Source organism: Bacillus rossius, chromosome 1 (genome assembly GCF_032445375.1).
Source record: "Bacillus rossius redtenbacheri isolate Brsri chromosome 1, Brsri_v3, whole genome shotgun sequence".
NCBI classification, from domain to species: domain Eukaryota; kingdom Metazoa; phylum Arthropoda; class Insecta; order Phasmatodea; family Bacillidae; genus Bacillus; species Bacillus rossius.
In genome coordinates, this window is record NC_086330.1 from 73,005,918 (window position 1) to 73,019,170 (window position 13,253).

The window sequence follows — 13,253 nt, forward strand, 5'->3', positions numbered from 1 at the left end:
TTTTATGTGAACATATAAATTTAAATGTAACATGTAACCTTTTATGTGGTATCGCTTTCAAGATACATTCACCCACTGTGTTGGTACATATCAAGTAAACCAACGAACAATTATGAAAGCTACAATGATAGGGTTTTTTATACAGGAATGTTACGGATAAAATAATACAATGGAAAGAGATTACTGTGGACACAAAAAAAATTTAATATTTATGTTTTTTTTTTTCATAAAAAAAAATTCTTTAGTGACAATCTAGGCTGCAAATGTCTCATACATTACTGAATTTCTATACTGAGCATTACCAACACAGAGCTTACACAGTAATATTTCCTCTTTACATTATACCATCAGGTGACACTACAAAGTCTCATAACATGCTATTGTTTAAAACAACCTCAGTATGTACCTTTATGGACCATTACTTTTATGGTGAGAAACAGAATGTAGTAATTTGTGCATAAAATAATTGTTTATATAATTTACTTAATAGTCATGCAGTATAGCTGCACAGTATGAACCTCACAAATATAATGAAACCAGTTTTTAGTGAATGACCACAATATTAACTCTCAGCATTTTCACACACATGTCTTGAAATATTGTGGTAAATGTTTTATAGACTTTCTCACCTCTAAATCTTTTTTCTCTCGTTACCCACACATCCCTGGGTCATCTTTGCGGAGCCGGGCTTATCCCAACCGCCTTAGATTTAACCCTGCCACGTGACCACGCCGCAGGGTCGACAATTATGGAACTCGCTGACTCCAGAGGTAAGCGTTTTAATTTAATGTAGCCGTGCATATGTCTGCTGGCCCAAACAAAGACATTAAAGCACTTGTAGATTCACGGCTCGTAGAGCCTGTTAGAGTCGTAATTCAAAAACTTACGGGTATGGCCGACTCCATGCAAATCCCCAATAAGACTGCTGTTAGATGTAACGTAAGCACATAACGAAGCGATCAGAAACTTTTGTCAGGGTAAAGTATAAGGTATAACGCATAGTGTAACACTGCAATGCATAGCATGCCAATAAATGCGAGAACAAATTGACAGTGATTTCCAGTGCCCCCTTACCTAAGTTAGGCATCAGCCAACCATGCTGCCTGAGGAGTGTGATACTACTTCTCTAGTTAGTAATTCAACCACTGCCACGATCCTAATGAACAAAGCTGGGGCCGACGACCCACCAAACAGCTGCATAAGTTAGCCTGGCACCCTCCCGGAAAGAAAATTTAATTTTTAAGCTGTAAATATATAAAGATGATTTTGAATTTTCCATGAAAAACAATTGAAACATGCTATAGATACAACACTAAATATAATTATCCTGAAACATGTTGAATTCAGTTAAGTTCTGTTACATAGTTGAACAGTGACGAGATTCTGCAAGATAGGAATAGCCTCTGTCCTTAAGTATGGGCGGTGGGCCTTCACTAATCAAAATTCCCGCGCGTCTTGTTAAAAGAAAAACAAAGTCCCGAAGTTGGCCGAAGGTTAAGTCTTCGGGCATGTTCGGGTTGGTTCTCAACCCTTTGTGAAACGTAGGCTTCCCTATAAACAAGTCGTATTCGAGTGGCCTCGGTAGGCTACGTGTAGCCAAAAATGGTGATCAGTTTGGTGAAAATAAAAAATAGTTTTCCCTGCATAATTAAAGAATGGACGAACGTGTGTACATTTAATATGTTATCAAAATTAAACATAAATTACCACCACACAAATATGTATGTACATTATAGCAGCAAATTCAATATTTTTACGTCTCATTTTTATCGTTCACGTTTCGGACATTTTGATCGAGTAAGGTTCGTAAGACTACCACTAGATAGAACTCTGTGGACTAAATTTTTCCATAGTAAGTGAGAAAATTTCGTTCCAGCTTTAGCAACTGCGATACTAAATGATACGTAGTGATCTTTGATGTGCCAGACTCGTTATTTTTCGTTTATTTACTTTTGACGGTAAACAGAATTTCGTGTTATTAAGCTGCAAATGTGCTTCAATAAGAAATACGTACATAAAAATGGGTGAAAAACACAGTAAAAAACGTAAGGCATTATCTGTGCGAGATAACTGGACATTATTGAAAAGATAGACTCCAACCCCACTGTCCCGCACGTGTTAATAGCAAAGGAACTGGGAATTGCAACATCCACATTAAGTACAATATTAAACAAGCTGAACAATCTTCTTTATCAAGCTGCGAAAACGTCACAGAGTATTAAATGCCTGAAAAAAGGATAATACGCCGATGTCCAAGAACCATTAGGTAATAGAAAGTTTGTACATGTATATATAGTTCATTAAAAATAATATCTGCATTTGCTCATAAAACTGTTGCTTTGAGTATTTCCCTTCGTTCTTTTCTTGGCTTAGGCCTATGTGTAGTTAAGATTTTGCTTTTGAGTATGTATTGCCAATATAAAAGTTTTCCCAGATATAAAGTTTCCCCTCTATAGTGAACATATAAACTACTCCCTTCAGATTCGTTATAACAGGGTTCTACTGTACACGGAAATTCGTCACTAAATGTCTTCTTGTACATAGCAAGATACTTCACTGTAGGCTTACTTAGCGCCATTTCTAGTGGTGCACCGATGCGGATACCGATGAATCGTAATCGGCGATTATGGGTACTTACCGATTAATCGTAATCGGCGATTATCTTAATGATTACTTTGCCGATTATTTACGTCCCGGCGTAATTAAGTAGGTTTTTACCGTGTAATATTTTGTTACACTTTTTAGGACGAAATACGGTAATATTTGTATATATTACAAAATTCATCTTACTGCGTCATATCATAATTACAGATATTTCGTTAAGTTTAATAAATCTCATTGCCTCAAACAATAAAAAATGCATTTTTCTTACACGTTTATTTACGTTTTGTCTTTTGTTTAGTGGCCTTGTACATTACGTATAGCCAGAGAAGTAAAATAGATGGCACGCAATCAAAATACCACAAGCAGTTGCAGTGGATTCTATGACAATCGATCTTTTCGAGTCGATAGTAGCGAATCAAAATCGTGGTCCCGATACCTTTCAGAGTTTATCACTGCGTTTTACAAACTCGTTATGGGCGTCTTTGGTAACATTATCCGTTTGTTATTTGTATGTGACGTGAAAAGTGAAAAAGTACTTATAATTATATATATTCAGTCAACATAAATAAAATCACATGTGCTAGAATTGGTTTTAAGTCATTTTTATATAATTATAGTGAGATGGCGAGTAGGGAGAAAAAAAGTGAAGTGTGGAAACATTTTTCTATAAACTCAAGTGAACAAAATATAGCAGCATGTTTACATTGTTAAACGGTAATTTCTTGATGCAACCTTATGTGATAGACGATAATAATGCTAGTTTTCCGCAACAAAAACTTACCCATTGTAAATTACAATAATTGTAATTATTATTAGACTGTAGTTCAAGTTGTTTACAATAACAAATATTTAAATAGAATTTAATTTAATTTCCCCTTTCAATGACTTAATAGTGTATTTTATATATTTTTATACTGTTATTATAACTGTATTCTCAATTTTACCTAATCTTGTTATTAAATTCACATGGGAATAAAAAATTTAGTGTGCATTATTACACTTAAAAAAATTTCTTCATTATAATCGGTAACTGAATCGGTATCTGCCGATTATTGCTCTCATAATCGGTAATCGAATCGGTAATCGGTAAAGTCATATCGGTGCACCACTAGCCATTTCTATTAAATCCATATTGCGGAGTAGGCCTACAACTAAACAACGCATACAAAATACTCATCACACAACTACTTCCACAAAATAATATTTTTATGAATACACCGTTGAATAAATTCGAAGACTGTACTATAATGCTACCTCTACACTTCGTCTGTGAGCACAGATGCGAACAAAGGCGAATTTGTTTGGGGACGAACAAACAATTCACACATAGCCGGCTGACAAACCGAAGCGAATTTGCGCACGAATGTAAACAGTGGTATCATAAACTCATTATTAATCCACTCCGTCTTTATTTCAAACCAACACCACCGAAAATACAGTTTACAATGTTGACAACACACGCCATCTTGGAAAACAAATGAAACCTTTTTCTGGTTGGCTAATAAACACCAATGACGAACGTGTACCAAAACAGCTCCCATAATTATCGTAAATAACTACGTTTCTTTCTTAGATAAACGCTTAACCAAGCGTTTTAGCCGACAATTTTGGGCATTTAGGTTATTAAATTAACTACAAGTTATGGTACGAACCGTAGTTACTATACGATTGTACGGAATAATGGTACAAACATATTAATTCTATAAATTTATTGCATTAGAAACTAGATAAACAGAACCAAAAATCGGGAGATTTGAATGACAAATCGGGAGGGCGGGAGAAAGGGTATAAAATCAGGAGTCTCCCGCCTAAAGCGGGAGGGTTGGCAGGTCTGTTAGTGTTATAGATAAATAAGGGTGGCCACTCTCCCCTAGCAGTAACAAATTTCAGGTTTTGTCAAGGTTTTTAAAAATTATCTCAGTGAATAATAACTAATTAAACCTAAAGTATTAAATTTTACACAAACATGAAAACTTTAATTAAAAAAATAATTACAGCAAAAGTCATACATAGCTGTAGGTTAATGGCAAAGCAAATTCTTTCCAGTTTTGAGTTTGCGGATGTCACTCCTTTGCATTGAAGCCAGTACCTACCTGTAGTATATAAAAAAATAAACCTTGCTTCTGCTTTGACAAACATTATTTGGTAGGCATCAGTGTGTCTGTTTAGGCTCAGTCTCATTAAAAGTGATGTCTGACCAGAAATCTCACAGATAGTTTAGCAATAACATATATGAAAAGGAAAAAATAATTCCAGCAATAATTAACAGTGTAGGGTCATACATGAATGGCTTCCTATGGGGTTTCACGTGTTAAGTTACATATCACCATATGCCTTACTTTTATAACTGCACTGTATCTTTATTGAGTGTGAGAATTGGAACCAGAAAAAAAAAAATACTTGCTGTGTTATCTGTCACATCTGACATCAAGGGTCAGGTATAAACATCAGCGGTCAAAAATGGCATGTAGTTTTCCAGCTAAACTTTAAACAGCAGTTAAAAATTGTGTTAAGAGATGCAGTTTGATGCAGTGTCCTTAAAATTAAGCTGTTTTCAACTTGCTGAACAAAAACATAATTCCCTGATTCAAGGGTTTTTCACAGATTTCCCAGCAATTAAAAAAATTCACTGTTAATGCAAGGTTTCCAGATTATACGAGTCGGGTAGCCACCTTGTAAATGCCTCAAATAAGCTATCGCTCAGTGAACATTATGAAAGATTTATCGTAACTACAAATTTAACATAGTTTCTACCATAGTGTTCAAATTTTTTTTTTAGCAAAATAGTTTCCTGTGTTTTTTGTTGATGTAGTCCATGATTGTAGACACACATGATAATTTTTTCCCTTATACCGGTACACGATACAAAACCAATGAATAGTTTCTTAAACGTTTTATATATACAAATAATTTTCTTACACATTTAATAAGTAAAAAAATTAATATTTTTTAAGGGGTTGCAATTTGTTCCAGTAATGAAATAACTTTCATTATTAGTAGTATGATTCAAATACTATTTAATGATTTGGCTCAATGAATGTTTTTATGCCACTATTTATAGTTTCAGGTTTAAACTACTTAAAATGGTTCATTTTTAATCACATGCATGTACTGATTTACGTTGAAGTGTAGCACTTTCTTTGAAAATAGTTTGTTAACAACATTTGCACAAAACCATGTAAGCTAAAGCAATAAAATTGGGAAATGAGAAAACGTAATTTCCAACTCAGCATTTAAAAAATATAAAATAATTTAATACTTATTTATTTTGGAAAATTACCCCCCCCCCCCTTCCCCCCAAAATTATGAGGATCCGGTCCAGCATCTATTATACACTTTTATGCAATGTCTAAAGCTAAGAGCCAAGATTCTATAGTTACATTTATTTCTATAAGTAAATTTGCACTCAACTTAACTAATCTTATACCATAGAAAAATATTACTTCTTTGGAAAAAGGGCTTATTACTTACCCCTGCAAAAATATAAAGCAACACATTTATTTTAATCATCTTGTACATATAATATAAGCCAAACAAAAAAGTGAAATAATATTTCAAATGCAATATTAAAAAAAAAATATTTTCTGTGAATTTTAAATTTATTCTCTCAGAATTATTAGTCAAACTCTTGACATTGAGGGGGAAAAAATGCAACTTTTTCAATTCCAGACATCGCATGTTGTTGCAGTTTGGCAGCCCTACAAGAAAGAACATTACGAAGATAGTTTACACAAGCACACTAAAAGTAAATACAGTTTCCTGCAATATTATATGATTGCTGACTCACCCAGGGCCCAAACAGCCTGCTCACAAACATTCTGGTGGGACGAGAGCAGTAGCGAGAGGAAGAGAGGAACAGCTCCGGCCCCGACCACCGCCTGTGTCTGTGCCGACGTGCCACTCGCAATGTTAGTTAACGCCCAGGCTGCCTCGAACTGCAGAGATGGGCTTTATACACAAGTAACAAATACTGTACTTCATCCATTCAGCATAAAATAACACTTATAAATAGTACGTGTGTCATTCAAAATTGCACTCACTACCTTAGATATTAATTGTAAACATAACCTTGAAGCAATTTTAAAAATCCAGCAACACCACCAAAACATGTTTACTTTAAAGTGAATTTACACAATCTTATTGGTGAGCCTTTACAGTCTATTGAACAAAATAAACATCTCACAACTTTAGTCCAAGTCCGCCAATTTAATCAGACCACGCTTGTACTGTCACCATCAAGAAAATTACTGCAAGTGTAAACTATAAAGCTAAGATAAATAAAATAACCAAGAAAATGATCACAAAGCAGAAGAAAATATTTTGCCTGGCAAGAAAAGGAAGATTTGTTTTCATGGTAATCTGACATAATTTAGTACATAATGAAACATTACCATTTTAACAATAGGACATGTTTTTGTTACATTGATTCCCATAATGTGCACATACAAATAAAGATTAATGTTTAAATGAGCAAAAATAATCCTGAAGTCAAGACAAGCCAACATGATCGAATGCCACCCTCAAGTGCCTGCCTGAGAAAAAGCATGTCTCAAACTGCAGTCAAGTTAACTTTCAGTAAATGGGAAACATAGTTTGATAAAAATATTGATATGGCAACTCATGTTGCAAGTTCTAACAAAATGACTGCTTTAGAAATAACTAATTACTGTACTCACTCAAACAGCACACAATTTTTCGTAAAATGTGCTCTGAAAATATTTAACAAAATGAACATATATAAAGAAAGTTAGTTACAGATAATGCATCTGTCTCTCTTGCCTTTGTTGTGGGGTCAGAAATTTCATCACCAGATATTTACTAAATTATATTCTCGAGCTGTACAAGGTCTCACAAGCAATCAAACATGAACATTTGCATGACATTTTACCACTATTATATGATATTTAGTAAATACTTGTTGAGAAACTGAGATCAATCATAAAATGTGATATATAATAAGAAAATCCATTAAATCATAGTAAGTAACGACAATTTGGTAACCAACATGGCGTGCATATCGAGCCTTAAGTTTTTGCGTATCAACTGCATGCACTAGCGGTGTGTGAAGCTTCAAAAAGTTAAAGTTGAATTGAAGACTTTGCCCTCAGAAAAATTAAAAAAATGAAGATTCCAAAGAATTTTTCTTAGACCATAATACGTTAAACTGGATTTAACGTCGTCATTTTCAGGGCATATAAAACACCAGGTGTTGGTTAACCACTCAAACGTTAAAAATGGATGCGAACTGTCAGGACGTTGAAAGCCTAACGATGCCTACACAGTCGGGTCCTGGACATGGCTCTCAACTGCCAGGACAAAATACCAAGCTGTATTCTAGTATACAGTGGACAGTGGCAGGGTGTGAATAAAAACAGTAAAACTGAAAATCATGTTTTACAAGTGCGTAGATGGCTTAAATAAAGTCACAATGGATATTAACAGAAATAAATCATCGAAATATGGCTTAAATAAAGTCACAATGGATGTTAACAGAAATAAATCATCGAAATTTTATAAACTGCCAAACAATGCATAAATGATTAACTGCAGATAGCTTAACATACATCTAAGGTTATAAAAGTTCGTACCATTATGCCGTAACAAAAATTACCAAAAGGCCTAACACAGAAATATGCATCAAATATATAATATAATTGAAAGATACAATAATAAAAAAGGGGTTGAACGTGCCCAAGCATTTAGATTATACATTTAATGATATATATATATATATATATATATAAATAAAACTTACTAACATGATTAAACGATCATGTACTGATGGGATCTCTAATTAACACAATTTTCAAAACATATGAGTTGCTAAGGTAAGAAGACCAAGGAATAGCTAGCAGTGGAAAAACATGCAGCGTAAAGCTCTATTTAGATTCGTCGACTGGGGCTCGGCCCAAGGCTACGCAGAAGACAAATGACGTACATTAAGATTCATACCAAAACACTTTAATTAAAAGGCAAAGAATGATTAACAGTCAAATTTTCATCTAAGCCTACGGGGAACTCTGAATTTAGCAAGAAACAAAATTGTAAAAAAAAAAAGTGATCGTGGATGCGCCAACCTCGCAGGGCAGAACCGCAAAGTTAAACATAATTAAAAACAAAAAAACCAATGATACGCACAAACTAAGCTAAACCCGAACATAATTTCCAGAGTGGCTGCCAAAAAGGAATTGGGTCACCGCCTGACCCGCAAAAGGCAACAAAACACTTTCATTTGCCCTCCGAGGTCCGTCACTCGGCCTATCATAGAAGTACCTCCTACCTCAAGCTACAATCACGATCAGCCGTAAGATCGGGGAAATCAAGTCTTAAAGACTCTGCCCAGGTTACCGTGCGTGCGCCAACCCCGGGAGGGGGAGAACTGAGAAAACCACACAACAAGCGGTTGGGGGGGGGGGGGGGACGATGACGTTGCAGCCCAGGCGCGTGGTTCAAATCTTGCGGGACCTGATTGCTGCAACGTTTATATTATTTATTTATTTAAATTTGTAACATGAAACCAACTACTAAACATTTTAGTGCACAGAGACCACCCACTGGATAAATGGGTCCTCTTTGCTACCCCCACCGTCCTTGTCAAGTGACTGCAGCAGCGATGTTAATCTTTTGACAGCTCCTGCAATTATTTTTTCCCCATAGCTGACAGGAAAAAAAAATCCACTCACATTCCAAGGTGGCAAAAAAAAATTGTCAGTGTAAACAGTGTAACCACTCTCTAAACATTTATTACACACTGTTCAAAATGAGGCAAAACATTTTTTTTGGCATGCCTTCAGTGAACGTATGGACTTGGGTAGCTGGATATTTTGTGAAATTAACAAAACAAAAATTTATACATGATTATTAAATATGGTGAAAATAATAGTCTGAATGTTTACTGAAGGACGGGTCAAAAAAAAGTCTCACCTAATCTTGAAAACATTAAAACATCTTATTTCCTACATCTAAGTTAAATAAAAAATCAAACTCATACATTTGGGGTACAATATTGCGTGATAAGCAGTGAAAAGTTGCTAGGAAAATTGACAGTTCTCAATAAAAAAAGTTGTCATTATAAGTGCATATTTTTCAAGTTTCTTTATAACCCCCACCCTGCACACAAAACAATTACATACTGTGGCTTCAAATTTCCCAAATTCTCTAATGTAATTTGTGTCACACAACCCTGAATAACACTACAATTGTTCATTCAAAATGAAATAACCTGTTATACATTTAGGGTGGGTTTGGGTGTGGGTGGGTGGAGGACGGGGGTGGTGTGTGTGTACTTTTTTCCGACCGGGGCTGTGCTCCACTGAGCCCGATATGTCACCACCCCTCCTAACCTCTTTCCTCATGGCATTTAAACTCCCCGCTGGCAACTTGTGTGTGTGTGTGTGTGTGTGTGTGTGTGTGTGTGTGTGTGTGTGTGCGTGCGTTAATGTGTAACGAACTACGCATGAGGTCGATTCAGTGCCTAAAGAGTAATTAATATTGTAAATCTTTTGTTCACATAATAGTAATTAATATTGTAAACCTTTTTCTTTGACGTTAATAGTGTTCATGACTTTCAAATCTTAGTTCTTATATTTAAGTTGCCGCTTAACAGCAATGGACTCTGACTGCCGAAGGCCATCTTAAATTTTATTAGCTGTTTTTACATAAATTGTTAAAGGGTTGAAAGACTGTATTAATTATATTGTAATTTTAAGGGAAATATTCTGTGTTTAAATGACGCCCATCAGCGGCACGACTCAGGTTCGCCTAACAGTATTTTGAGTTTGGTGCCATTGTGCTGACGAACCACCTTGGTGGCCACGTGTCTCCCCAGTCACTTCTCATTGTTTTCTTGAAGCAACAACTTTTTTTGTGATGTGTTGTGGATAATCTGGAACAATATTGCAGTTTTCGTGAATGATTAATAAAAAATTGTAAAAATCAATTGGTGTCCGAGAGATTTCATTAATAGACATTAACTTGTTTCTTTTAATAATCGATAATAGACAATAACTTTTCTCTGTAACTTATATAATACTTAAACTTTCCATTAAAATTTCTTGAAGTGTTTATGGATGTGCAATTTCAGATCATAGCTAGCAGGTGAGGTCTGAATTGTTACAAATTTACATAACAAAAATGAAAATTTAAAGCAAACTTTGCATGTGGCATTTATGGACTCTGGGTGATGGCAGATTAGAGCACAACATTTTCCCCTTAAATTACTACCACCCTAGTTAATATCCATGGCTTTTCCAGGATTTCCAGTGAATTCCTTGACTTTCCCTGACCAACTTCAAACTTCCCTGACTTTTTCATGACTACCCAGAAATGTGGAAATTATTAACAATCACAGAAAAATATAACAATAATATAAAATGGAAAATTGCAATAACAGTAACTAATAATTACAAATAATTGAGTACAGCTCTATAACTACGGCTCTTTTTATTTTATTTTATGACCATCAATACTAATTGGCTCACGTCTAGTTGTTGAGTTCTGTGACATAGTGTATACTTGCTTTTAGCCTTACCGTTTTCATTTTATCTCCAACGAAAAAAGTGTTACGTTTCTGCGAATCAGCAATATGAAATCATGATAATGTACAAACAACTGTATTAAGCTGCAGTTACACAGTGTTTGAATAGCAAAGTAAGATTATACTAAGTGTATATAAATAAACCAGGAAAGAGAGGAAGAAAGCAAAATTCTTCATACCAAATAATTATATGTTTACTGGTTATTGTATACTTATACATTTAACAGAAAAAAAGAAAAATTCATGAGACAATGTTTTAGAATTTGCACAACCTGTTTTCAAATAATGAAAATATGTTTAGTTTTATGCAAAAATCATAATTTGTTCTTATTTCAAATGTACTTCATTAGCATTTCTTGTTATTACGTACCTAATTTTTTATTTTGACAATTTTAGCTTTTTATTTAAAAGTAGAGCAGTTGGGTAGCTTGCTAAATTTTTCCTACATTGTACTGATCCAGAATGCTGATTTAACACTTTACTCAAGCACTTAAAATTGTATTTACAGATTTTTTTTTGTAGAAAAATATTTAAGCGATCTTAAGACTTTGTCTTTGATGTGCTAAGTTTGACCCTGATTCAAATTAATAAAAATGGTCTTCCCTCACTCCTAGTTGATAATACAGCAGAATTTATTTTTACGTATCCAGGATTTACGAATTCCCGTATTAAATGTATATTAATACTTGCACCACCAATATCCTTGTACCGGAAAACCCTTATTTTCTCTATTCAGGGGTAACAAAAGAAAATGACAGGTAAATCACAGTAGAGTGTAAATTGAGGGATAACTATAAAACTGATTTAAATACATACATACCTCACTTCTTAAACAATTAATTCACATTAAAAAAAGGGGGGGGGGAGGGTTTGTCTGTCAAGTCGGTTTACGGACGATAATTTTACGTGATAACGTGAGTGGAAGAGAGATAGATGCGTCACAAGCCGAACGCTTAGGCCGATTGTGTCTCTCTATCGCTTGTTCCACGCTCTCGCTTGCACGCTCGGCTCAGGCGGAACGTGACAATGAGTCATGCTTTTTCGTGCGTGCAGCCGGTGTTCATCATTTATAAGATGTTATCACGTCAAATAAATTATAAACAAGAAAGGCTACGACCGCCAACGCTCCTCCCTCAACAAGGAACGTAGAAGAACTGGTGCGTCGACTGAAGACAGCTCCACTCGAAAAGTCCCCGAACGTTATGCTCGCTCCATGGCCGCCGTCACCGACGCTATCTGCGCATGTGCACTGTGCTCCACGCAGCGGAACGTGACAATGAGTCATTCTTTTTCGCGCATGCAGCTGGCGTTCATCGATTTATAAGATGTTATCACGTCAAAAATTTAATGTATACTAGCCTTCTAATATAGGCCTACCTTCAATACTCAAGCCATGCCCAAAATACATCACGTAAAAAACCACAAAAAGTTTAAATTTATTAGGGCCTATTGAAAAAATTAATTCGTAATTGCAACATAGAATTGAATATAAAAGTACATAAAAATTTAGGCATTTAAATATGTTTCCGAAGTAGAATTTACATATCATCAATAACATATTCTAATTTTTTGTTTAATCTCACTTTTAGTTGACAATATACTACTATATTATGAGACAGTAAATACATTTTGTATCAACTTAAAATAAACTAACAAAAGTATGACCCTAATGTAAGACAGAACTATTGTATCGATAAATATCATCGTAGCACACACTAACCACAAAAGAGAGTGAGCTATCAAGCCTTACTTGACAGAAGACAAGATTGTGTGAGCCAAATACAATCAACGAGATATCATTAGTCGACTACGTGCTTGCATGATGCTAACCAGCGCTGGCAAAATTTCATACGTACTATACAGTGGCGAAAGGAACTGATAATTGAAAATGTGTCTGAACAGAATATACACATCAGAAAACTTGTATTTCAGTTAATTAACCAAGTAAAAGAGTAATTATGTAACAAATAAAGAATTTTAACTTTAAAAAAACACAGCATACTACTGGAAACACAGTTTTTTGACAGCTTTTTACATGAGAAATAATATTGTATATTGTACATCTTATGGAGAAAATGGTGGGAAAATCATGCAAGAATGTCTTAAGTTTTAC

At 34.8% G+C, this 13,253-nt stretch overlaps 1 protein-coding gene across 1 annotated transcript in view; it reads right to left on the bottom strand.

Moving 5' to 3' along the window:
* Nucleotides 1–13,253, bottom strand: part of LOC134537672 (importin subunit alpha-3) — a 117,068-nt gene that overhangs the window by 87,894 nt on the left and 15,921 nt on the right. Inside the window, exon 4 of the mRNA XM_063378373.1 lies at nt 6,392–6,552. Within this exon, the coding sequence (XP_063234443.1) occupies nt 6,392–6,552 (161 nt within the window). The remainder of the gene's footprint in view (nt 1–6,391; nt 6,553–13,253) is intronic.